Genomic DNA, 27,777 nt, shown 5'->3' on the forward strand with positions numbered 1-27,777 from the left:
TGCATTCCACCCTTTAACAAAAGCCTATTCCACTTTTTTTTAAAATGGCAACAGTGAAGTTAAATCGAGAAAGTTGCATTTTGTTTTTGTAAAATTTGCGACTTTTTTCTGCTACAAAACTTGCACAAGCGACTAACTTTTTTTTTACGTTATTGGTCTATCTAGGCTCGAAAGTTATTTCCTTTCGATAGAGCACTGGTCCCCAAGAGAGAGAAAGATTTCCAGCTCTGAAGTTCAGGTCCCCATACATTTCAATCGAGTTCGGGTTCATGTTCAAGCTTGGGTAAAGTTCTGGTACCCAAACCGAACTTTGGACATAACCCATACTTTCACGGGTCCACTCATCCCTAATGACAACCAAAGCTTATCCATAGAAATTACCCTAAGGCAGTATACTTACGTCCAGAGGTTCCCTCTGTAACCCATTTCGCATTTTCCCATCAAGCTCTCCTCCAAACACATCTTATGAGTAAGAGTGTCGTTGTACACCAGAAACACATTAGGTTTCGAGGTCTGTTTTAACCTTTTTAAACTGACTAAATAAAAATCCAATTAATTATCTGGTTGGGATGTGCCAATGAATTTCCTCCTCTTCTCTTCCCTATGGCTGCAACCACCAATGGATACCGCACCCACCGGATGAACTCTTTCAGAGAACTGGAGTCATTAACGTTGTGAGCTTCAAATTTCCGTCTTCCCCTCTCCTACTACCACATTATGTCATCCAGCTTCAATCACCTACTCTGACTGGAAGTATCATCCTATCTCCACCTTACCACACTTAATTTACCTCTTCAACCCCTAGGCCATTATATGTGCATCCATATCTGCTCTTCTGTGCAGGGCTACTCACAAAAGTCATCATCTGGAGACCTTCTTCATAGCAGTAGGCTAGACTTGGTGCTGATGCACCATATCGGCAGTCTACTGTGAGCCATGTATCATGAGCTCCCAATCCACATGTGGCTCTCGAGCTACAGGTTGCAAACTCCTGCCATAGTTAAGGGATAACTTACTGATTGGTGCAGTTCCTACCTCTGGCTTCCAGGAACCAGGCTCTGTTGAGCACAGTATTAAAAGTAGCGGGAGAACACATGTGACCACCGCTCCATTCATTGTCTATGGAACTGTTAGAGAAAAAAAGAGTGGGAAAAAAGCGAGTTCAATATCCCCAGGTTCAAAATCCTTGTAATGATGAATTATTTGCTCAGAGAGGAGAGCCGCGATAAAGGTGTTAACATTTTATGAATCACCCTTTCATAGATCTTGGATAGAGAAATAAGGTAAAAAACTTAATTATTGTCCATTTGCGCCAAAAAATGTTTTTACATTTTGTTTAAAAATGTGTGAATGTATTCAATTTTACATCAATTCTGCCAAACAAGGCAGACTCTATTAATTGCCCTTCTTCCATTCCACCCCAAAAAAGAGATCTAGCCAAACACCAATACCACAAATGCAGAAAATACTACACAATACAAAGTATGCAATCTGTTTATATGGAATATTCATATAATTATTACAATACTAATAATGCAAAAGCACCCACAAAATTGGCATTAGTATGTAATGTTTTATTACTTAATATCGACCAGACACAAACAAAACAATAAAGAAATATCTATGTGTTATAAATGACAGCAATCAATGATCAAGAAATGCAAATTTATTTTTATGAACTTCTTTGCAGCTATACCTAGAGAATGCAAAACATTACATATCGATGTATGATGGCTGAAAAGGATGGAGAGATTGGAATATTTGTAGAATACGTGAATGCATGCTACAGAGTAAAAAAACAAAAAGGTAATAAGAAGATTGCACATGGCATACTCAGCGGTTCCACAATGGCCAGGTTCTTTCTACATGCTATAAAGATTATTCGGCATTGGTCATAGGCTTGTGGGCCCCAAGGTAAAACCTTTATCAGGGTCCACCAACTTAAAGGGGAACTATACTTTCAAGTAACTTTTCAGAATCAAATACATCAGGAATAACACTATTTCTTGTCATTATATGAATTGTATCCTGCAATTTTCACAAGTTTTTCCCATTTCTAGGCTCTATCTACAGTTTGCAATTGACTCTGACCTGGTGGTTGGAGACTTGCTCCCACACACTATTCACACAGAAATAGTTCTAGTTTACACAGAGAAAAAGTAGCAGAGGCATGAAGGAAATTATACAGCTGTACTGAGCACAATAGATGTGAATCCAGCACTGCTATAGACTGACTTAAACCTGGTGGTTGGAGACTCACTCTCATACGTTAAACTCAAAGAAATAGGGACTCCGGCTTTTTTCCTTAGTTTGTTCACAGACAAAATTAGCAGAGGCATGGAGGAAATGATACAGCTGTACTGAGCAGAATAGATGTGAATCCCACACTGGCATAGATTGAAGTAGATCTGGTGGATGGAGACTCGCTCATATTCTAAACTCACAGAAATAGGGACTCCTGCTCTTTTTTCTTTTGTTTGTACAGAGACAAAAGCAGCAGCGGTATGGATGAAATTATAAAGTTGTACTGAGCAGAGTATATATGAATCCAGCACTGGGATAAACCAGGTAAAAATCTGCCCAATCTGTTCCTCTGCTTTTCACTATGCTACTCTCTCTTCCTTCCAACTCCCCTTTATACAGAATTTAATAACCCCTATAACTTGACGCCTCACTGTATTGGCAGATATGAGTCGTATATTTCACAGTGAATTATGAGTTCAGGAAGCAGGGGAAAAGGATAAGAAATGTCTCATCAGTGGAAATAAAAGATTTATCTGAAGAGATGTCTTACAAAGTGTCTTATATTAACGTGTACTATTCGTTCATGTACTATTGTTTTTTTGTTGTTGAAAGTACAGTTCCCATTTAATGTGACACAATATACAACCGATATGGTTCTATATGTAGAATCTGAATACAAAATATTAATCATGCAATCATTTCTATAATGAAATAGCTTTCTTAGCATGAATTTCATCAATTATTGCCAATCATTCGCTATAACTATAACACTGGAATCTAAGTGGGAGGTCAAAGTCGCCTGTATATTATTATAGCATGTCGATAAAGCCTGTATGGATAGAGCAAAGATGCTACAAGAGATTTCTTTCTACCATGCCAACAAGCACTCAGATCATTTATTACTTCAGAGAGAAGAAAACATAGAAACATTGTACATAGACACATCAGCAATAGTTTATGAAAAGTTGCAATGATACCACATTTTTGCTATACGGATCATGAAGAAATGCATACAGTTAAGCAAATGGTTAAAACAATAATGCAATTTAACATTCATTTTACGCAATATGTTTGACTAGAGCTCCCATTGAAATCATACAAATAGATAAACCCAATGTACTAAGAAAAAAAATCCTTTTTTTATTTTTCAAGATGGCTTAGGCTACTTTCACACTAGCATCGTACTCGGCCCGTCGCAGTGAGTCGGGCTGACGTACCGACGCTAGCGTTGTATACGCCGCACAACGGGGGCAGCGGATGCATTTTTCCAGCGCATCCGCCGCCCCATTGTGAGGTGCGGGGAGGTGGGGGCGGAGTTCCGGCCGCGCATGCACGGTCGGAAATGGCGGTCCGACGGCAGCAAAAAACGTTACATGTAACGTTTTTTGCAGCCGACGGTCCGCCACAACACGTCGCACGACGGTTGCGACGTGTGGCAATGTGTCGCAAATGCGTCGCTAATGTTAGTCAATGGTGAAAAAACGCATCCTGCAAGCACTTTTGCAGGATGTGTTTTTTCGCCAAAACGACGCATTGCGACGTATTGCAAAAAACGCTAGTGTGAAAGTAGCCTTAGAGAAAATGTTGCTTAGAGATAGAAAAAGGAAACTCCATTCATATGTATATCCATAGCTGTAACTTCACGACTGTTACAAACTTACCTTGCCCAGTTCCTGCACTGATCTTCCTTGCCAGGTGCCATTGAATTAGTTTACTCCGCCATGCTGGTGAAGATGCACTTGTGCAGTACTTCAAGGAACTGTCCTCTTCTAAGACATCTCCTTCTCAACCACCATGTTCCCCCTTATAAAATAATAACGCCTATACTCACCTCCAGTGTGGGGGCTGTTCCAGCGGTGTCGGCGTCAGCTCTCCCGACTCGTTATGTCATGCCATAACTGTAGCCAATCGGCGGCCACTTCAATCTCCCCTCCTTCGGACAACTCAAACAAATGAAACATCTGAAGGAAGTCAGAGTTGCCTCTGCTTTCTCATCTCCTCTGGAATTTTTCTGAAAAAGGGGAGAGCGAAGAGACCGCTGGTTGGCTTCTGGGATTGTGTAACATGAGAATGTCACATTAGCCCCAGGAGAGCAGACACCCCTGGAACGGCGCCCACACTGGAGGTGAGTATAGTTATTTTATAAAGGGGAAACATGGTGATTGAGAAGGGATTGTCCGAGTAGTGGAAAAATCCTTTAAGGCATTTGGGCTGCTTTAACAGACAGCAGTGTTGGTCAATCAGTAGGTCCAGTTGGCTGAGCAATCAGATGACACAATCTAACAATTACTGAACGGGATCAATGACCAATCAGGATTGCCTACTTCCTATCCAATGCCTATTGCCACAAGCCAGCCACTGTCTCCATACCCTGGTCCACTTATTAAATTTTAGTGTACCAACCCAGATTTCTCCTTAAAACTCCTTTTGGATCTACCCTTAGATTCCTGAACTGTGTATTGGCCCTAGAAGTCTTTGCTTGCTGTTCCGAGACTTATGGTATTTAAGGCCTGACCTTCTTATTTGCCTTGGATAACCCTCCTGAACCTTCTATTACTGACTTGACTTGACCTGACTATGGTTCTCAACCTACTTGGCAAACACTCTGAGATTATAACCAGGCAAAGAAAGCCACATCATGAGCAATGAAGACGATGTTCCTATGAATGCATTCAAAGGGGTTTCCTCAAATTCTGTCTTCAGGAACACAGAATTCCCCTTTCTTCAAGCTTCGTGCTTGATGTTGGGTCAATCACTCAGGATGAGTAGCAATCTGGACCAGCAGCATGGTGGCATCATTGGTCTAGACAATGCACTCTCCAATGCTACAACCAGGCAAAGAAAGCCACATCATGAGCATTGAAGACGATGTCCCTATGAATGCATTCAAAGGGGTTTCCTCAAATTCTGTCTTCAGGAGCACAGTGTTCCCCTGTCTCCAAGCTTCATGCTTGATGTAGGGTCAGGCACTCCGGATGAGTAGCAGTCTGAACCAGTAGCATGGTGGCATAATTGGTCCAGACTATGCACTCTACAATTGTAGCTTTGACTCTGCAGGAGTGGAAGAGCACAGGAGCTCTAAATGTGACCAGATCCAGTGATCTGGCCACCTTCAAAGCAGCACTTGTATTTGCTGCACTCTCTGTGCTCTTTGCCTAAGACCTAGTAGTCCGGCCACAGATGATAAACTGCAGATGTGGCCAGGTAACTAAACAATGAGCAATAAATAAAGACATTAAAAATTCCTCAGTTCTTGAGAACGGAGGGGATTTTTCAGTATTTAAGAAGTGGTAAATTTCAAAAAGTTGCTTGAAAATTAGGAAAATTGGAAAATGAGAAATCTGTTTAATATTAAATACCTGGGCTTCCTAAAGATTCTACTAACCTCAGTGGCTTGAGCAAGGTCTGACCAAAGAAGCCTTACTGAAAACAGACTGGCTTCTCTTGCTACTCACTAACTTTTACAATTACGGCTACGTTCATAAGTGGCATTCTTTTTCCAGCATTTTGTGCTGCTGAAAAGAAGTTGTGTTTTACAGTACCAGCTAAAGCGAGGAGATTTTAGAAATCTCGTGCACTCGCAGGTTATTTTTTACTGACTGAATTTGAGCACTATGGTTTTCGAAAATTGGCAGCATCTCAATTCTTTCATCATTTTTGTAGCCTTTTTTTAACCCATCGAAAAATGCTGCAAAAAAAAGAACTTAACCTTCGTGCTGTGCTGCATTTTTGCAGCATTTTTGGTGAATGCAACTAACTTTATTAACACAAAATCACACAATGCAGCAAATAGCTGGATTTTTATACTCAGCAATTTTATTGCCAAGAGTGAAGGTTTTGGCTACAGAAAATTAAAATACTACAAAAATGCTACTTGTGAATATAATAACAGCAGGTACTCCTACCCCTATGGCCACTGCAGGGGAAGTGTGGTATTACAACAGCAGGTACCCCTATGGCCTCTGCAGGGGAAATGTAGCATTATATGTCTTTTTCCCTATCAGGCAAATTAAAAGGAGCTGTCTTGAAGAAATGACTATCCCTTTAATTGAAAAAAAAAATAAAAAAATAAATGCATTAAAAAACGAGAAGTGTTGAGAACTACAAAGTCTATTTACTTCCTAAAAGCTATGGCCCAATACCAAAACAGCAAAGCCATGCACAAATTACAAACTACAGTATATGACAACAATTAGAAAAGTGCAAGAAAGAGGAATTAGCATTTTAAAATTATACTCTCAAAGTTAAAAATTCTATACACATATGTATTACATATTCTTGTTTTCAATTTTTTTTAATAAAAAAAAATATACAAAAATAGAGATTTCATTTATAAAATAGTTGAAAACTTAAAAAACCCAAAACATCTATAGCCATGTTTCTCCACTATCCAGTAGTGGAACTAAAATAAGTAATACAAAGTCATATTTTAGAATATATTTAAGAAAAGCACTAGGTTTTCTAAATCCTTCCATGAGTAGGAACCCTGTTCATTTACACTTACGCTTTCCGCAAACTACACTAGTTGTGATTTGCCCTATAGACCCATTGGTAAAATACAGACTATTTTTTGGAGGCTGTGCTTGCTCATGCCATGGGTATCGCAAACCCTAGTCCTAGTCCTATATTTTATTATTAACATTCTCAAAAAAGGAACAATGCCGACAACAGTATATAAGGAAGTTGCTACTAATTAACTTTACATAATATATCTTAATGTGTTTCCAAAGGTGGGGCTTCCCCAGGAACAAAGAAAATATATATAAAATGAGAAGTTCACATCTATAAATTTTCACACGCATTATATGTGGAAATGAAACCCAAAGGGCTTTTACAGTTGTAGTTTTTAGTGGGCCAGGTTGGATGTACTCAGCTCCCAATCCACATCAATTCCAAGACAGGTACAACTACAGATGTTAAAGGAGAATATTTCAAAATACAACACCGCCAATGCAACTAGGATTGCCCAGGGAGACATTTGGCCATTTTGCCCAGTGTATCTACTATAAAAACAATAGAGATCCAGAAACAACAACAGAAGCTTAAAAATCCCAAATTATGCAACATACAAAAATCAAGCATTGATACCAATATGAAGCTGCCAAACTGACGTAATTTTTTAGGTAGGAAAGAACATAACATATTTCTGTCTTCTGTACAGTTCCAAAAAAAGTGGATATTTAATCACTATCCATCATTTGTCTTAGAAATTCGATATTGCTGCTCGAAAAATTCATCACTTAATTGGGATCCCAATAACCTTGGTCTTACAAGAACTAGATGCTCATCCTGAATTGGGTTAAATGTGGTGGCACTTGCCCGTAGTGCTGCTTCCAAAGACTCTTCGGTTAAATCCACATCCCAAGAATCTCTATATGTTTTATGCAAGTCAAGGCTTTCATCAATTGAAGAAGATAGTAATCCATTGCCGCTTGTATCACCCTCCTCTCCTGGAACATTTGAGGGAATTTTTTTTCCTGGAGAACAGACTAAATAATTGTTCCCTCCTGCTCTAGAAGATGAAGTTTTCAGGAGAGACATTTTACTAGAAGACTTCTTTTGCATGAATGGTAACCTTGGCAAAAGGTTGCTGGCTATTTTTTTCGGTGGAGTTCGAACAATTCCTTCAGATATCTTTCCATTGTTTAATGAGACCGTGCTCTTTGATTTAGATATGCTAGCTGCTGTATTTCCCACTGGTTGTGGTCTTATCGTGTTTGTCACTTTCACATCCTTTTGCTTAGATCTTGCTGATGGTATATTCTTGATCACCTTTGATAGGGACATTCCAGAATTACTTAAAGGCTTTGTTACCTCGGCATTCCCTAGTGGCCTTGGCAAAGCACTACTTGGCTGTAAGTTTTTTGTACTTGACACAACATTCCTGCATTTAGGCGGTTGTGAACCAGTGTTTCCTGTTTGCTTTGGCCTCTGGAAAGTCACACTTCCTGCAGATTTCTGTATTGATAGTCCATATGTTTCAGCTGGTTTCTGCTTCAATGAGAACTTGCTTCCCTTCACTTTTGTTCTATCACCAGAACATTGTTCGGTCTCTATTGGCCGGAGAGATGAATCATTTCTTGCAGCTTTTACTTTTTGTGTGGCCAAAGTCACTATACATTTTGTCCTTGGCAACAATCCATCTGGCTTAGCTTTTGGTACAGCAACAGTTTCATAAGATCCCTGATGTGAAACATTAAGTTCTTCCAGTTTTGATTCTTGTTTTGATTCTTTAGGTCTCAGTTTAGGCAAACTGCTCACTGCTGTTTTTGGTGATGGGATATTTAGAGCAGGCTTCTTAGTAAATGACTTTTTAAGAGTTGAAGATGGAGAAATTCCTATAGTTGTGGGTCTCTTTGACATATGGTTGGTAGACGTGACAGCATTATTCATAGATTCAGGTTCTGCTACATGTGATTGTGTATGAAAGACAGGTTTGTGTAGACCCAAATTTGCTCCTAAGACACTTTTCAGCACTGTAGGTTTTGGTGGAGTTGCGTACCTCAACAAAAATGATTTCTGGGATACAGCACTAATGGCTGGTGTGTTAGAAGAACCAGCATTTCCCACTGGAGTTGGCCTTTGTAAAATGTCATTCACCCCAGGAGGAGATCCTGAGGATTTTTTTCTAATGACTTGTGCAGGACGTGATGTGTTTTTTGAGATAGATTGCTGTCTTTGTAATGATGTTTTTCCTGCTACTTCTTGTCGCACTGCAGACTGCTTCTTTTTCACGTGTTTGGAAGATGTAGGATTAGTCAATGGTGGTAAAGAAATATCATCATTCTGTGGACTCTCTGTTCTTTGTGGAGGAGAATTTCTCACACGAGGCAACATTGGAGATGCAGAATGCCCAATTGGTGGAGGACGAGGGAAAGCAATCTGTCCTGTTCTTGGAAGCCTTGGTGACCCAGAATCTCCCACAGGAGTTGGTCGTAATGAAGCAGTAGAAAATGTAACAGGTACTGTACTCCTTTTATGGTTTGGAAGTAGTTGGGTTTGATTACCAAAAGGCAGTTGTCTCCCTGGAGCAGTAGTCCTCAATCGCGAAGTAGTTGGAGAAGCAGAAATTCCTACAGGAGCTGGTCTTGGACAAGCACCATCTCGCATGCTTCCTGGCGTTGGTGACGGCATGTTCCTCATTTGGACTGGTTTTAGAGTTGAATTCTTCATCTGCGGTGATCTAAATGAAGCAGCCACTAATCAGCTTTAATTGCTATTCACGATGAAGTAACAATATGCATCCACCCTGCTTTTGTTGCAGCAGTGCCGATTATCCATACATGCAATGTTGTCGAGGGTATAGAAAAATCAAATTCTTATTTTCATGAGAAATATATAAGCATCGTTCTCGTCAAAGCATGCATTGCTTGGGTGTAGCTAGTGCCTTTAACAAGTTATGTAAAGTCATTATTATAATTTCGGCAAGGTCAAGACTTCCTTCAATTGTCTGTTTCCAGCTGTAAAGTAATCTCCACCCTTTCCTTAACCATTGGCTCCAGGAAACTATCTTAGACTTCCATGGTTGGCTCCCTCTGTATACTTATCTGTCAGAACCCAATGTTCCCAGCACAAAAGACCTATATGTACCTAATATATTAACTTCCTCCTATCCTACCCTACAGTATATAAAATAAAAAAAGTTAATTAATATAAAATAGAGATTGCACTAAAAAGCGTTTTACTATTTACAGCAGAAAATTTATTATACCGTAGTGTTATTTAGAAATAATAATGTATGAGATATAAAACTAGTATTAAAATAGGGTTAATTAAAAATCCCCTTGTTAGTTTTCCCCACTTAACTGCACATTTTTTTTAGATTTTTTTTTTTTATCATTTCTCACTCTATTCAATAGCACATGCAGCATACTAAATTTAGTATGCACAGTGTAAAAAGAATATAGGTATATGTTATATACACACTATATAATGTGTATATGCATACCAATAAAACTCACAACAAGGGATACACACATTTGTCAAATTAAATATGACTAAATATTAAAAAAAAATCTAATTTTGACACATGAACAGTATCAGATGTGAATTGCAATTATTTTTTAAAGCAAATTATAAATTAAAATTTTAATTATATTTTTTTCAGAGAAATTTTAAGTTGTTTGCAAAGTTTACATAGAAGAGTTTCAAAATTGTACTTACTTTATACTTTCTGCTGTTGATGTTGTTTCTTGCTTAATCATGTCAGGGGGATTTAAATATATTTGTGGTGTTTTAATATCTGTAGCACAGCTGAGAGAGTCAGTCCTAGGACCAAACCCAGAGTAGATTTCATTGGATATCATTGTTAGTGTTTCCTGTGGAGATGGAGGACTGGTTGAAAAGGACGTGACTTCCTCTGTACTTCCAGCAAAGGAAGGTAAAATCGATAATGGAGAACACTGTATGGTATCCGCTTCCATCTGGACCTTGTACTGCTGGTAAGATGAACCAGTCTGTGAAGTTTCTTTGTTCTGACGCACAGTGAGAAAAGGAATGGGATGAAAAGGTTTCCCAACCCCAGCGGAAGTATACCTAGAAGGTCCAGCCTCCATCTCCACCCCTCCTGACTTCAGCTCTGGACATGAATTACAGCTCTCAGATTCCAAGCTGCTTCCTCTTGGAACAGTTGTTTCCTGAAGAGAAGAAGCCTTTTTAGTGGTGATTGAATTATGTTCTACACAAGCAGATGATGATGTGGTGGTGGCATTGGACGTTATTGCTCCTACAAACTCCTTACTCATCGTTGTACCACTTTTATTGAACACAGTTCTTGGTTTTGGCACTGGCCTGACCATTGGTTCCGTATAAACCATTTTTCCATCTGTGTGATTTTCATTACCAGAGCTGCTGTCTTTTTCATCTCTACTTGGAAAATCAAGAGACTCTGTTTTCTCCATGGAACTTGAAAAGAAAAGTAAGTTTGAGTCACCAGAATTGTTTCTCAATCGGCTAATTATTCTCTTCCTGTGACCGGTGGCACCAACACCAATTTGTTGAAGGACCTCATTGTCAACAGACAAAATATCTCTAACTCTGTGGTAGCCATGCTGCCTGAAGCTGTCCTGGTATCTCTCCAAATGGATGGCACAAAGCCAGTCTGCAATATCCGCCTCTTCATCAGCAGTGGACATCATGGCCAAACTGGCCAACAATCAGCTTCTACCAGATAAAGCGCCAACTGAGCATTTTCACAAAATGAGCAGGAGGAATCTAGAAAGAAAAAAGAATCAAACTCAGACATCTATAGTCGAAAAAGATGCACTTCCTCTAGTATATACGAAATAACCAAGAGTGCTACATTAGTAATGAAATATAATAGAGCAAAAAAAAAAGAAAAAGACAATAAACATAGCAATGTGTACTCCTAGAAGGTATATATAGTTTATTAAAGCAACAATTCATGAGTAAAACCAAATTAAAAACGAGCTACATCACTGACACAATATGAGTATCTAAATAATATTCTCCAAAATAACTGCACATATATAATTATACTAGAAAATAAACTGCAAAATGAATAACAATCCGTAGTAATATCAATAAAGTTGTTTTAAATTAGACAAAAAAAGAAACGTGTCTATATCAAGTCAAATACAATGTAAGCTAATAAATAAAGTGCAAGTGCCAAAGTATATTAAATACTAAGATTCCCTAGTGACCACCACAAGCAAATATATAATATAAGACAAATGCTAACCTTGTACTACCCTAATACCAGTCACAAAGTGATATCTAGTTGTATAAAGTATACTGAACCTATAACATGAGATCCAAGTAGTGGGAGAATGAACATCAACTAAGATGTCAGCGAGAGGACCCCATGGGTATCGCAGCTCAGGGAAACTTCATCAGGGGGAGGCTGTTCACTCAGACTGTTGTGTTCTATTATTACAATAATTAAACTGAATTTTTAAAACACATTACTGTATTGTACTGTTGCAATCAATTGTAATCAACATTTTCTATGGAGTCTAAGTGTAATGGTCAATCCAAGAATTCTTGTGAAAGCAAGCCTTCGAAGACATACTGCCTATGCACAGAAGACTGTCAAAGCTCATCATGGATAGTACTAACAATTAAAAATTGATCAGAACTATAGAAAGAAACCCAGTAGGTGATACAGTACTGGAATCAGGGTTTCAGCTCTTACTTTAAGCTGCCCTCAGATTAGGAAATGTAAACCTGGTGTCAGATTTAGTGACAAGTCCTACAATGTTGACGTCGTTTATTAAAGAAAACATTGGAGGGAATGTATCAAGGCAATTTGTCATAGTTTGATATCTTAAAAGTTTGCCAAAATTTAGACTTTTTTTTTTTTTTTTACATTATTTGTGTCGCTTTTAAAAAGTAGTTGTAATCTTGGTGTGGCTAGCTTTGCAAATAATGTTTATGTCAGATTGGTGAACTGCAACAAAAAGTGGCACAAAAAGTCAAAAACTCAAAGTGGAAAATCATCTCTAGACAGAAATGCTATATCTATAGATGCAGAAAATTCATCAAATATTGCTATTTTAAACCTGGTGCAAATAAGTAACGCAACCATAAGAGAAACTGAATTAAAAAGAAATCCCAAGAATGATTCCTTCTCCAGCACTTTTTCTTTTATACACCCCTTTTACTGCCCCCTACCACCACTTCTTGACCCAATCCCACAGCCCCATTCAAACTTTATTTTTCTTTCCTGGACCAATCACCGCCATGTGGGTTGCTGCCTACAAGTACGGCTCGGGCCCCTTCTGGATAGTCTATGTGGCTATGCCATCCACATGTCTGTGATTTTTCAAGGAAAATCACAAAGACACGTACAAGTTTGATCTGAGCATAATCGGCATTGCAAGTCTATGGGTCCATGGAAAATCAGACCACACTCAGATGACATTTTCACTGACTGTCACATGGGAGGAAGCAAAGAAACTTTTTTTTTCTCCATGTACAAGAAAAACTGATGGCGTACGGGGCCTTACGGAGCTGTTAGACGGCAGTATAAATCAGACCGAGATCGGACCTCAATGCTTGGATTGGCCGAGACCATCCCGACCCAAGCTTGTCAGCTGTGTAGAAATATATGAAGCTGTCACGCTCAGGTTGGGAGCCTCACCGGTCAATCAATGCATTGCAGTCCGATTTTGGTCTGATTTATATGGCCGTCTGCGCCCTAAGTGACATTAATTCCAAGGGCTAATCACAAGGGGTGCTGATGGTGAGGCAATGGGATACACCATTATTGCCCATTCACAAAAACTGTTTTTGTGCAAGTAATTTAGGCTAGTTTCACACTAGCGTTTTGCTGAGCTGCGGAGGGCTGCGGACTTCCTCTGTGAAGCCCCACCCACGGCCGCTCAGCTCCACCCACTTCCGCATGCGGCCTGTTACCTATCTTTAACATTAGGTACGCAGGTCGTGCAGATGTATGCGGATGCCTCCGCATGCATCGTTTTGACGATGCGGCGACTCGCATAAGACGCAGCTGGTTGGAATTTTTTTTTTTTCTGCAGCGTCAAAACGACGCATGCGGAGGCATCCGCATACATCCGCAGGACGTGCGTACACAATGTTAAAGATAGGTACGCAGGCCACATGTGGAAGTGGGCGGAGCTGAGTGGCAGAGGTGCGGCTGTGGGCGGGGCTTCACAGAGGAAGTCCGCAGCCCTCCGCAGCTTATCAAAACGCTAGTGTGAAACTAGCCTTACAAATGTAGATAGGGCAATTTTCTGATGGAAAATTACAGGGATTGTCCACTGTCGGAGATCCCCTTTATAAAAACTCTGCAGCAAAGAACAGTAATCTGAAAGCATGCAGCCAATCAGCAGCCTTTGATTGGCTGCAGCAATCACGTGACTGCTGGGAGATACAGCACCGATCTGGGAGTTAAGAGTTCCTTTTTTTTTTACTTTGTGCTGTAAAATTATTAACAAGGTGCCCCCAGAAGTGGTCAAAGGGCCTAGTCACATGGGTTATTTTAAGGACGACTGACCCGCTTGCACAACTTTGGTCTGATTTTTGGATGAGTCTCTACAATCGGAAATAGGGAGGTAAAAAAATGATTAAAATTAGATTGGAAAGCGTTGATAAAAAAGGTGAGTTTTAGGTCAATTTCTGTGCATTTTTCATGACTTTACAATTGCTATAAAAAAAACTGCAATTGTGAAACTACAGCAAAAACCACCATGTGGGAAACCAACTGTTGAGGACAAATTTTCACATTCTGAATAATATCAGCAATTTTTTTCAAACAAAGCTCTACAAGCAGAGTCACTACACTCCCCTGCTACAAATATGGATATAATGTGTCTCACAAACAAAATGTGCAAAAGTATACACGACTACCAAAATGACACAACCAGAAAATATTTCTGGCCCTGGAGCCATCGCTGGCATTATATTTATGAAACTAAGCACTTACATGTCCATAGCTTGCACATCGACTGTGTCTAGACGTATGCCTAAGAGCTTAACATACAGCCGGGGACAGAAATAAGAAAGTCCACAGAGGCTTGTATCAAGCCAACTGGGGCATGAGAGAGGTCAACCTGCTACCAGCAAAATGTAGGAAGGAGGAAGTCTACAGCTTGTGGACATTTCTATATCTAATCCGGAGTGTCTTTAGTTCCCTGCAAAGGAAATATTCTTGCAAAAATGAGATATTAGTTAGTAAATGAAGCTCATAAGTCAACGGAAATACTGAGACTAAAACTCCCCACACACACTAGACAAAAGCTAGCCAAACTCTACAACTTCAGCAGGATTGGATCACCACCAAATATGTATTGGGGTCTCCTCCTGACTCTTTCCCGAGAGATGATATTGGGGAGAGAATGCCTTCTGACTTTCGATAACGGATCCTTTTGTTCCTTTAGGAGAAAACCTGCAACATCTCTCTCATAGAGAACAGAGGGAGTCTTCTTATGTATAGGGAAGCAGGGAGACATAGTTGTCAAAATATTCATGGTGACCTTAACTCTGTTGGTGCCCACAGCAGAGGTTACAGAATGCACTCGATCACTCTTTGCCTCTTAAATGTCTTGTTGCGAGGTCATAAATGGGTAAAGTTGCAAAGTGGCTGTAAAAATGAGTAACTTTGCAATTTACCCCTTATTAAACATCTTCCTAGTTCTCAAGAATAGAGGGATTTTAAATTTAATAGTATACAACAGGTTACCTAGGCACGACCCCAGGTGGTCTACTCAAAGAGCGTGCCACCTGGGTTCGTGCCTCTCTGAAGCTGGTCAGATTGCTGGATCTGGCCAGTTTCAGTCCCCCTATGCTTCTGCAATGCTGCAGAAGCAAAGCTGGTACAAACGGTCAATCTTCAGGAGTACACGTCTCCTGGCAAAGCAGGAATGCAGGAGCTGTGCGCTTCTGAAGATGCAACTTTACAAAATGATTTTAAGTTCTGTAGGATAGATACAGAAAGGACAATCAGTTCACTGCCTCCAATCTAGCCACATGTGACACGAGGAACTATAGGACCCCATAGCACATTTGAAATTGGTCCTTCCTTCAATATGACTTGCAGCAACTTTTTGGTTCCACCACTCAAAGTAGTCTCTAAATGCACATTACCCAAGTGAAGAATGCCCCATTGACTGCTGGTTCTCAGCTGTTATAAGTTACCCCCATGGTCAATCATCATTTTGGCTGGCCAAGCTACCACACAATACATCTGCTGCTACATTTATGACCAGTGCCAAAAATGTTGCCTCCACATTTCTCATTAATGCCCTAGGAGGTGAAGCAAAATCTAGCTTTAGCATTGCAGAGTCTCCCTGACCACTCTCTGCAATGTTCTCTGTGGTATTAAATGGTAAATATATGCTTAAAATAATACATTTCCAGCCCACCAGTCTATACTACTACGAGGACATGATCAAGAAGATCTACGGCTGTGTTGTCTTCACCGAGAGGAAGCATCTGTCTACCCAAACATTTTCCACTTTAAAGATATCAGTGCAAGTGGGGGGTGAGAATATAATCACACCCAAACAGCTTTACTATGGAAATAACAAAAGTAGCTTGGTGACAAAAAAAACAGATTCTGATAAATAGAATTTATCAGTTGGTTCACACCTATGAAAGGAATAACAATGCCAGATAGAAGACCTTCAATTTAATGATGTAGATATTGTTTCTCAATGCAAATGTGCTTGTAAATGCCTAAAACGTGGTGCTGAAGTTCTTAGTAAGCCCCTCCTAACACCATGATTTATCCTTAATTGAAGGTTGTGACATTCACTGACCAAATTATATTGCAAATTTGGGCAACAATTATCTATTTTTGGGCACTACAATGCTTACTATACACATGGCATCAATATTGGCAGAGCCTACAAATTTCATCAGGACCCATGGATTTTGTTATGAATATGGTGGCAGTCGAAACATGAAAAAGGGATCGGGCATACTGAAATCCAACATGCGCAGCACAATCCTCTTTTGGCACAACTAGCCATTCTGGTGAAAGTTGCTAATAATCTGATGTCTATGGTGGTTTCTACGAAATGAAAACCCTGTTTATGACATGAACCTATTTTATTGCTTCACTAGCTTTTTGCGAAAAAAGTATCATAACTTTGAATAGGTCAATATTTCGACCCTATCATGGACCCAGGTCAAAGCCTCCTTGGTAAAGTCACAACATGAAATTATCCGTGGTCTAAGCTCACAAATTTTACAAATTTAATGTCCTGATTAACAAATAGTCTATGTAAAAGTAATAAGGCATTAAAAGGGTTGTCCAGACAATGAAAATAGTTTTTTTTTTAGAACTACTTAGTTTATAAAGAGATGAAAGAAGACACACTCAAGTTACCTATCCCCACCGCTGATCAGATGGAAATCTCTGATGTTTCCTATCACCTGCACTTGATTATTAAGTGACGAATATACACACGTGGTCAAAATTGTTGGTACCCCTCGTTTAATGACAGAAAAACTCACAATGGTCACAGAAATAGCTTAAATCTGACAAAAGTAATAATAAATAAAAGATCTATGAAAATGAACAAATGAAACTCAGACATTGCTTTTCAACCATGCTTCCACAGAATAAAAAAAAAATAAAACTTATGAATTAGGCCTGCACAGAAATGATGGCACCCTTAACTTAATATTTTGTTGCACAACCTTTTGAGGCAATCACTGCAATCAAACGATTCCTTTAACTGTCAATGAGACTCTCGATAGGTATTTTGGCCGACTCCTCAAGAGCAAACTGCTCCAATTGTCTCGTGTTTGAAGGTTGCCTTTTCCTGATGGCATATTTCAGCTCTTTCCAAAGATACTCAATAGAATTTAGGTCAGGGCTCATAGAAGGCCACTTCAGAATAGTCCAATGTTTTCCTCTTGGCCATTCTTGGGTGTTTTTAGCTTTGTGTATTGGGTCATTATCCTGTTGCAAGACTCATGACCTGCGACTGAGGCCAAGCTTTCTGACACTGGGCAGCACATTTCTCTCTAGAATCCCTTGATAGTCTTGAGATTTCATTGTACCCTACACAGATTCTAGACACACAGTGCCAGATGCAGCAAAGTACCCCCAGAACATAACAGAGCCTCCTCCATGTTTCACAGTAGGAACAGTGTTCTTTTCTTGATATACTTCATTTTTCCGTCTGTGAACAAAGAACTGATGTGCCTTGCCAAGAAGTTCTATTTTTGTCTCATCTGTCCATAGGGCATTCTCCCAGAAGCTTTGTGGCTTGTCAACACGTAGTTTGGCAAATTCTAGTCTGGTTTTTTTTATGATTTTTTTTCAACAATGCTGTCCTCCTTGGTCGTCACTCATGAAGTCCACTTGGCTCATACAACGACGAATGGTGCGATCTGACACTGATGTTCCTTGAGCTTGAAGTTCACCTTTAATCTGTTTAGAAGTTTTCTGGGCTCTTTTGTTACCATTTGTATTACCCATCAAAGTTGATTTGTCATCAATTTTACTCCTGCGGCCACGTCCAGGGAGGTTGGCTACAGTCCCATGGATCTTAAATTTCTGAATAATATGTGCAACTGTAGTCACAGGAACATCAAGCTGCGTGGAGATGGTCTTATAACTTTTACCTTTAACATGTTTGTCTATAATTTTCTTTTTAATCTCATGAGACAACTCTTTCCTTCGCTTCCTCTGGTCTACGTTGAGTGTGATACACACCATGTCGCCAAACAGCACAGTGAGGATCTGTAGCCCTATATACAGGCCACTCACTGCTTCCAAGATTGTAGACACCTGTGACGCCAGTTAGTGGACACACCGTGATTTAACATGTCCCTTTTGTCACATTATTTTCAGGGGTACCATCATTTCTGTCCACGCCTGTTTCGTGAGTAAATTTTTTTTTAAATTCTGTGGAAGCATGGTTAAAAAGCAATGTCTAACTTTCATTTGTTCATTTTCCTAGATTTTTTAGTTATTATTTCTTTTGCCGGATTCAAGTTATTTCTGTGACCATTGTGGGTTTTTCTGTCATTAAATGAGGGCTACCAACAATTTTGACCACGTGTGTAGAGTTCGGTTGGGGACCATCAAGTGACCGGAATATTGAAAAATCAGGGACGATAATATTTCAATGATATGAGGACGATTTTTTTTTTACTTTTTAACCTGCTAACCATTTTTTTTTTTTTTACTTTTTACTGGCTGTACACACCTCTTGAAATTTAAGCAGAACTGCTACAAAGTTGAGAAGAAAGAAGGGACAAGGAAGCTGGTCAGGACTTGAAACCACATTGGCCTTTATTTTTTACAGACACATTGACCATATTTTTTTAAAAATACATTTAGAGAACAGATAAAGCCGAGTTTTAAGGTACTAAGAAAGCACCAGTAATGGGAAGACATTGGGTTCAGATGCAACCACAAAATGGGCAACGGATATGTCTGGATCTGACTGTAACACCAAGAAGGTGTCTGCGAATAATAAGTGCAAATGGCAACTATGCGACTAAACAGGTCTCAGCTATTTAACCACCAGTTATTCACAAATATTTACCTACCACATGTCTAAAATTTTGATATGTTGGTCACAAACAGTGGAGTGTGACACCAACGCTGATCAGCTGTTACCTGCGCCAGTTGGAAGTTCTTGGATGTTCTCTTGAAAACACTCTTTTAATAGTTTTAACTTCATTCTGGTGGGCGAGGTCAGGCAAAAATAGTGAGCTATCAATCAAGGTAAAGAGGCTGGTGCTAGATGAGGAAACAAACACAGGACACAGAAGCTTGTGTAGTAGTGATGATGAGCGAACATGTTCGGAAAAGGTGTTATCTGAGCATGCTCATGTGCTAACCGAGTGTCTTCGGCGTGCTTGAAAAATATGTTTGAGTCCTCGTGACTGCATGTCTCGGGGCTGTTCGACAGGTGCTAACCGAATGTCTTCAGCAGGCTCGAAAAATATGTTTGAGTCCTCAAGGCTGAATGTCTGAATGTTTGACAGGTGCGAGGACTTGAACATATTATTCGAGCACGCCGAAGACACTTGGTTAGCACCCGAGCATGCTCGGATAACACCGTATCCTAGTACGTTCACTCATCACTATTGTGCAGTGCTCCATAAGGGCCAAAGCACCTAATGGGTAATTTTCATATGAATTAAAAACTTCATTTCTTGGGAATGCAGCAACAGTTAAAAGATATAAAGGTTTATATGGATTCACTATTCATAACATATACAGTTTTGGGGGATTAATTTTACTGACAGATTCCTTTTTGAGAAATCTGAAAGATAAATGCCCCATAATGAATAAAGAAGCGCAAGTATGACAGTGTTTTAAACAGAAAACTGGAACATAATAAAAGTTGGGATAGGAATTACTTGGGAGAGAGATGCGTAGGATGCTCCACTAAATAGGTCAGCCATGTGGGATTTATACAAATAAGCTGTGTGTGGGGGAGTTAATATATGGACAGGAAGAACGTATTCATCTTCAGAATTAAGTGACCTCAGAATTGCAGATTTGCTGTGAGTCAATAATGGCTGGCAGCATTCTGGAGGTTGTGTACATCTGCTACTAAATGATTGAGGTCAGAAAGGTCCAGACAAGACGGATCACCTACAAGTAACTCAGGAAAGTAAAACAATGTGCATTTGTTGTTACATATTCCACCGCTCTGGAGTCCTCTCACAATATACAGCAGATCTTCAAGTCACATTTAATAAAGGAAGTTGCTTCATTCTTCATACACTACCTGTCATTATGTTCCATTTTCCACTTTTTAACCCTGGAGTGGTCAATATTGTATATGGAGGCCTTTACTGATGGTTCCTGGAAGTGAATATAATGCTATCTAAAGGCATCATACAGCAATACGCTTAAAGAAGACTTGTTACTTGCACTCAAAAAATGAGTTAAATACACTGCTCAGAAAATAAAGGGAACACTTAAATAACAGAATATAACTCCAAGTAAATCAAACTTCTGTGAAATCAAACTGTCCACATAGGTAGCAACACTGTTTGACAATCAATTTCACATGCTGTTGTGCAAATGGAATAGACAACAGATGGAAATCATTGGAAAATATCAAGACACCCTCAATAAAGGAGCGCTTCTGCAGGTGGGGACCACAGGCCACATGTTTTATTGCTATGAACACATTCCACTATGCAATGAATAAAAATTTGCAACTGGAAGAATTCATTCAGAGATATTTAGGATGTGGTACTTTAGTGTTCCCTTTATTTTTTTGAGCAGTGTATATTGTAAAATTCCCTGTGCTGTCCTGATTCCGAAGCTTTTTTCCATTTTGTGCTATGTCACTTAATTGCAGAGATAATCACATTTGTTGCTTTTGGAGTGTAGTATGTGAAATCTCTACTTGGAGTGCAACTGGGAGCTTTTTCGCACCCTTCTCCGGTGATGTGAGCTTTTTAACCCTCTCCCAGATGCTGTCAATCACAGCTTGGGAGACTAGCAGTTTTCTCTGGGAGGCTACACTTTCACCCCTCCCAGATGCTTCCAATCACAAATCAGCAACTGATAAAGCAGTCTAGCAATCTCAAGGGCTTCCAAGATGTGATTATCAACATCTGGGATTGGGGTTTAAAAGCGCAGGGTCCAGAAAGACTCGCAAGAAATGCTAAGAGCAAATAGAAAAAACGAAGAAGAATTAGGGGATTTTTGCAAGGATTTTAATGGTGCTGTGAGGCCTTAGGGTACACAAGTATTGTCTTTTGCTTCCTCCCCTGCCCAGGAGCTGTGGTATGTTCTGTACACGGTCAGACACAGATAATTTTTAAAATGAACTTTTGCTCATGGGAAAACCCCTTTAAAAAGCAAATATCAACACCAATATGGCTTCTCCTAAAAAGTACGCCAATGAGACTCTTGAAGAGCAACAGCATCGCTGAGACTAAAATGATGCATATAAGTGTAGGCGTCAAGCACATGAGTCTCCTGAATCAAAAGTCATTAGATTATCACAGGATGTCATTAGGCAACAACAGCGCCGCAAACAGAAATCTGCAGTCTTTACAGCAATACCATGCTCACAAGATGACCCATTGGAACCAGCAGACCACACCGCTGAGTCTACAACTTCAAAGTGTATGAGGTTAACTAAGAAGGCATTTTCAGGGAGAACACAGCACAGGAAGGAGAGAGACAGCAGACAAGGGGGATAGCACATGGGGTAGACAGGTCAAAGAAGAGAGCACATGGGGAAAGAGAGAGTGGGTGAGAGTGTGGGTGAGCACATGGGGGGGATTCTCAATGATGCAAAGCCTACCCCCATCGTGACATTACTGCCCTCCTGAAGTGAAAGCATCGGGCCTCCATCTAGTGTATATATATATATATATATATATATATATATATATATACATACTATATATATGTGTATGTGTGTTGTAGAATATTTAGTTTTAAAACGATGTGTAAATGACAGAGAACTACTCTATGTAAATGCTCATGTTAAAATCGTATTGCAAACGGATTACACACAGATGACCATACGGAGAACACTCTTGCGACTCTCGGCCGAGAGAATCGGACTGATTTTTAATACGTTACGTGTGACACCGGCCTAATTGAAAGTGTTAACTGTTTTGCAGAAACGCATCATAATTGGCTTTCTGACATCTCTTCAAGCAACAAACATCTAGGGGCCAGTTCATGAAAGCTTTTACAAAAATTGTGTAACTTCAGACGTTTTATTTCCGTCAATTTGACTCAACTCCACTTAATTGGCGGAACTGAGGTGAACCAGGGTCGGGATAGGGCGTGGTCATGTCCGCCTGTCAAATTCATAAAAAATGCTGGTGCTTTGTAAGCCAGAAATGCTACTCCAGTCCGTGACTGGGCTGGATGAATCGGCCCTGGAATGTTCACATGTCCATTTGGGATTTTTCTGGATACCCACACTGCATAAAAGCCGGCCGCATCATGCCACGTAGGGGTCATGTGTATCTATATGTGTGCTCATCACATTGTGTCACGTGACCCCTGCATGGTCACGAAAAAACTCAGAATCAGTGGGATTCGTTGAAGTGTTCCAAAGTCATTACCTCATAAGCTGACACTGGTCAGAATTGTAAAATTTGGCCTCATCATGAAGGTGAAAAGAGGCTTGGGGAGTAAAGGGGTTAACTGGATAACATAAGTGACGTCCATCCGGAAAATTGTTTTTTATTCCGTTTGTCCAAGGTTAGAAGATGCAACAGATGCAAACTGATGTAATTTCAGGAAAAATAAAACCCCTTCCAATATAACTGAATTTTTTATTACCATTTTTATTCTCAGAAAACATATTAAAAAAGGCAAATGAAAACTTACATGAATTCAGTCAAGAAAGGGAAATACATAATAGCTATTACGGTATGTTAAAATAATGTCTGACCAAGAGATCAAAACAGATGTATCTTGGAAAAAATATTGTGTTTTGTTATAATTGGGTTAATATTAATGTTCCACAAAAAACAAGTTTCACAATAAACTAAAAAAAGAGCAAAAAATAACTCCTGAGGCCTCTGAGATCTCTACGGTACATTGGCTACTGTGCCCGCTGCCAATATAAAAATGCCATTTATATGGAGAATAATACAGCATCTGTTTCTAGGAAAGTATGAGCAATAACTACTCTAACTATTAATACGCTCTCATTAGCATATGATATCCGCTTGTCCTAAATGTTGAACTCATGCAGCCAATCAAGAGTTCAATGAACTGGAATTTGATTGGCTGCCAGTTATCCGTGAGATGGAAAAAAGAAAAGTAATTTATAGATATAAATTGAAATGTCCCTTTAAGCCATTATGAAAAGACATTTTGTGAAGCTATAGTCGTTTCTTAAAGGGGTTGTCTTTCATTTTATTTGCTTTGACAGCAGTTGTCCGGTACTGATCACTTAAGTTTACTTTGTCATCCACCCAAACACCCAAGTCATTTTCATTGACAGTTTTACCCAGTGTTTTACCATTTACTCCATAATTGTACATTTTATTTCTTCTGCTCAAGTGTATGTCATTCCAATTATCTACGCTAAACTTCAACTTGCTTTTCTCAGCCAACGCCTCCAACTTACATAAATAACTCTGCCATATTAAATTATCATCCTGTGTGTTGATTACCTTGCAGAGATTAGTATCATTGGAAAATATCGAAATTCTACTCTGTATGTCCTCTATAAGGTCATTAATAAATATATTAAAAAGAAGAGGGCCTGATGCTGACCCTTGTGCTACCTCAGTGTTAACTGTACTTCTCTAATAAGTGGTTTTCTTGCTTGGGATGTCAGTTTAGGTGGACAACCATATCTTGGTTGGTTTGCAGTTGTGCTATACTCCAAGTGACCCCCAACCTGTACATTTAACTTTTTGTCTGGCCGATTAGTTAAATTTAGGGCTAGAAGTGACCCCCTGCTCTGGTTGGGTCCTGCACCAGTTGTGAAAAATCCCTTTCTGGACCTGCAAGTTTCTGCTCCCCAATTTACATAACGGTAGTAAAAATCCCCCATAATAATGACTTCTCCCTGATTCGCTGCCTCATCTATTTGCTTTATGAAGATATTTTTTGCAGCTTCTATTATATTTGGAGACTCGTAGCCTCTCCATTTTTCTTGATCTCGGGTTGGGTGAGGGCTTATTTTTTGCGTGCTGAGCTGACATTTTTAATGATACCATTTTGGTGCAGATACGATCTTTTGATCGCCCATTATTGCATTTTAATTCAATGTTGCGGTGACCAAAAAGACGTAATTCTGGGGTTTTGACTTTTTTTCTTGTTACGCCGTTTAATGATCGGGTTAATGTTTTTTATATTGATAGATCGTACAATTCTGAAAGTGGTGATATCAAATATGTGTATATTTGATTTTTTTATTCTTTTATTTTGAATGCGGTAAAAGGGGGTGATTTTAACTTTCATTTTTTTTATATTTTTAAAAACATTTTTTTTTAAGTTTTGCATGCTTCAATAGTTTCCATGGGAGACTAGAAGCTGCAGTACTTTGATCAGCTCTGCTACATACAGGCGACGATCAGATCGCCTGTATGTAGCAGAAATGCTCACTTGCTATGAACTGTGACCAATGGGCGGTGCTCATTGCAATCTGGCTATAACAACCATAGAGGTCTGCTGGAGACCTCTGTTTGTCATGCCAACTCATCGATGACCCGCGATCACGTGACGGGGTCACCAATGGGCAGCATTTCCAGAGCGCTTCCCGGACGCCCAAATTAAATGACGCTGTCAGAGACTGACAGCAGCATTTAACTAGCTAACAGTCGCGGGTGGATCGCGATTCCACCCACGGCTGTTGCAGGCACATGTCAGCTGTATATATCAGTTGACATGTGCCCAGAAAGGTGCGTGCTTAGCGTCGGAGCCCACACCAAACAGGGGGAGTCCGACATCGGCATACTATTATGCCTGATGTCGGAAAGGGATTAAATGTTCTTACCCCTCCCCCCATGCCACGTCCACTTTCATTACTATGGCCAAAGTCACTATCTGCACTATCCTCCTGTACAGTAATTGCCCTGACCACATTCATAATTTACACATTTCTCCAACATTCTAGCCATTCTTGCCTCATTATGGTGCAGCTCATCCCTAGGGCAGATCATATAGCCAACAGAGAAGTTGGCCCGTTCTTCATGAGCCCAAAACCCTCCATTTTATACCAATTTCTGAGTCATTTATTCACCTTCCTATTCTCCCGCTATGTAGCACGTGGTGCAAGCAGTATTTCAGAAAATATTGCTTTCGTAGGTCCTTGCCTAAAGCTTACAGCCTAATTTCCTGAAATCATTTTTAAGGACATTCCACCAACATCTTTGTCATTGGTTCCAATGTGCGCCATGACCCCTCGCTACTCAGTAGCCCTCCCAGTAATCTATCAACTCGATCCACAATGTGTTAAAATCGAGCAGCAGGATGACAACACACCATTCCACCATCCCGGTCGTTGTGACCGATTGCACTATTTCACCTTTTACCGGAGCAGACGCTCCCCTGGCTTTCAGAGGACTCATCTTGCTGGAGCAGCGCTAGCTCTGTAGTAGAATAGGTTCCCTGACACTTCCCCCTACCTTTTCTGTCACCCAGATATCTTCCTAATTGTTCTACAACTCTGTGCTACCATCCTGCCCAGCGAGTGTCTGCTCGGTGAGCAGAAAATTCCTGTCCATGTTTGCAATGGATCTCTCTGTTGCAAACTGCTTATTCAGATCCAATATCTGGGCTTCCAAATGTACACTGTATACACACACCGCACAGCCGTATAAACCCTCAAACAATTGGTTAAGGAATCCTTACATGTACACTGGATACCATTGTCAATAATGGAGCACATTTTACGAATGGGGATGACACAAAGCAGGAATATAAACAATTCTATACAAATAGTGAATTAGTACAAGTCACTGAAACTGACGACATACTTAAGACAATCCATACCTACAGTAAACCACTCGCAAGCTCAGTCACTCGCTTTTTTAAATGCTTTTAAAAGGTGGTTTCTTTACAACCTGCACCTCACTGCAATGTTTGTATGAATATTTTCACATACTGACCAATGGTCCTCGTGAATAATAGATCACAATGCACTAATTTGATTTGTATTTTGGCTCAGACTCACCCATTATGAGTCAATGAGTGGGCAAAAACAGATCACACACAGGTTATTATTCACAGCACTATTTGCCAATCATTTTAACACATCCATTGCAGTTATTAACATAGGAAATTGTATTTGACCTTTTATTGCTTACTAAATTTTTCATGTAAAATCCAGATGCCATGTAGATGTATGAAACGGATATACAGATGTCATATGGATGCAACGAATGGACATACCGATTGAATATGGATGACATAATGGTGAAAAAAAAAAATTCTTTTAAAGTGAACCTGTCAGCAGTTTTGGTTAATATAAGATACAGCCATCACCATTCAGGGCTGATATACAGCATTCTATAATGCTGTATATATGCCACTAACCCCACCTGGAAGAACTGAAAAATAACTTTTATTATACTCACCTGCGGGGCGGTCTGGTCTGATGGGTGTCACTGGTCTTGGTCTGGCGCCTCCCATCTTCTTATAATCGCCCCCTCCTGCTTGCTTCCACACAGACTCCCCGGCATTGCACTCGTGCATAGGTGTACTTCTCTGGCCTGTTGAGGGCAGAGCAAAGTACTGCAGTGTGCAGGTGCCGGGAAAGGTAAAAGAGTCCCGGCATCTGGTACATTAACAATGACTGGTACAAAAACTCTTTCTACTTTAGTCCCTCCAAACTATTCCTCATTTCTCCAAAAACTCGACCAGCACAAAACACTGTCCGTCTCTCATCACTTCGAGCCACAAAACATGTCCCCATCTATCCCTTTGTTACAACACCTGAAGTGATAATTGTCAGGGCGAAACATGTAATATGCACTAATGTCACAATGATACACTTTGTATGTAGTAACTGATAGGCAACGTCCAGCCAACATGGTAGATCAAGATACAGTAAGCTTGAGTCCTGCTTGCGTCACACAAATATAAAACTGGTGTGCATCAATGTTAACAGGGGAGACGGATCCTGATTACAGAAAGACAAAATTAGATGTTTCAACAATACTAGGAAGAGCTAAACATTTCTCTACCATCTTACATCTACGCTAATGTAAGGGGTGGCAGAAACCGGTGTATGTCCCCACCCCTTTAAACATATCCCGGTTAACTGTATATTGTTGTGTATACTATACCACTGCAAGTGCTGCTGTGTGTATATATATATATATATATATATATATATATACCTTCATGTATATCATGTTGCAGGGAAAGTGCAGTACTGAAGTTTGCCCACTAGATTGAGCACCTTAGAATAGTGTGGATAGTACTATATAGGAGTTCCACATAGTTAGGAACTAGTTAATGTAGGAAGGGTCTGCTGTGTGGTTAGCTAGGAGCATTTTCTGAATCTAGTGAGAAGGGCCTGGGTGCCCAGACAGTCCACACGTGCTTAAAAGCCCAGGGCAATAGCAGCGACCAAACAAAGTTCGCTAAGAGAAATGCCCAGCCAGCCACAGATTCGGGTCTGAGCAGCA

At 39.9% G+C, this 27,777-nt stretch overlaps 1 protein-coding gene across 3 annotated transcripts in view; it reads right to left on the minus strand.

The window, feature by feature from the left end:
- ARAP3 (ArfGAP with RhoGAP domain, ankyrin repeat and PH domain 3) overlaps positions 1-27,777 on the minus strand; it is a 239,241-nt gene that overhangs the window by 165,821 nt on the left and 45,643 nt on the right. For all 3 annotated transcript variants that reach the window (XM_077266276.1, XM_077266274.1, XM_077266275.1), the window contains exon 2: positions 10,408-11,457. In XM_077266276.1, coding sequence (XP_077122391.1) covers positions 10,408-11,381 — 974 coding nt within the window. In that variant the 5' untranslated portion in view covers positions 11,382-11,457. The remainder of the gene's footprint in view (positions 1-10,407; positions 11,458-27,777) is intronic.

The sequence above is a fragment of the Ranitomeya variabilis genome, chromosome 5 (assembly GCF_051348905.1).
Source record: "Ranitomeya variabilis isolate aRanVar5 chromosome 5, aRanVar5.hap1, whole genome shotgun sequence".
Classification (NCBI taxonomy): domain Eukaryota; kingdom Metazoa; phylum Chordata; class Amphibia; order Anura; family Dendrobatidae; genus Ranitomeya; species Ranitomeya variabilis.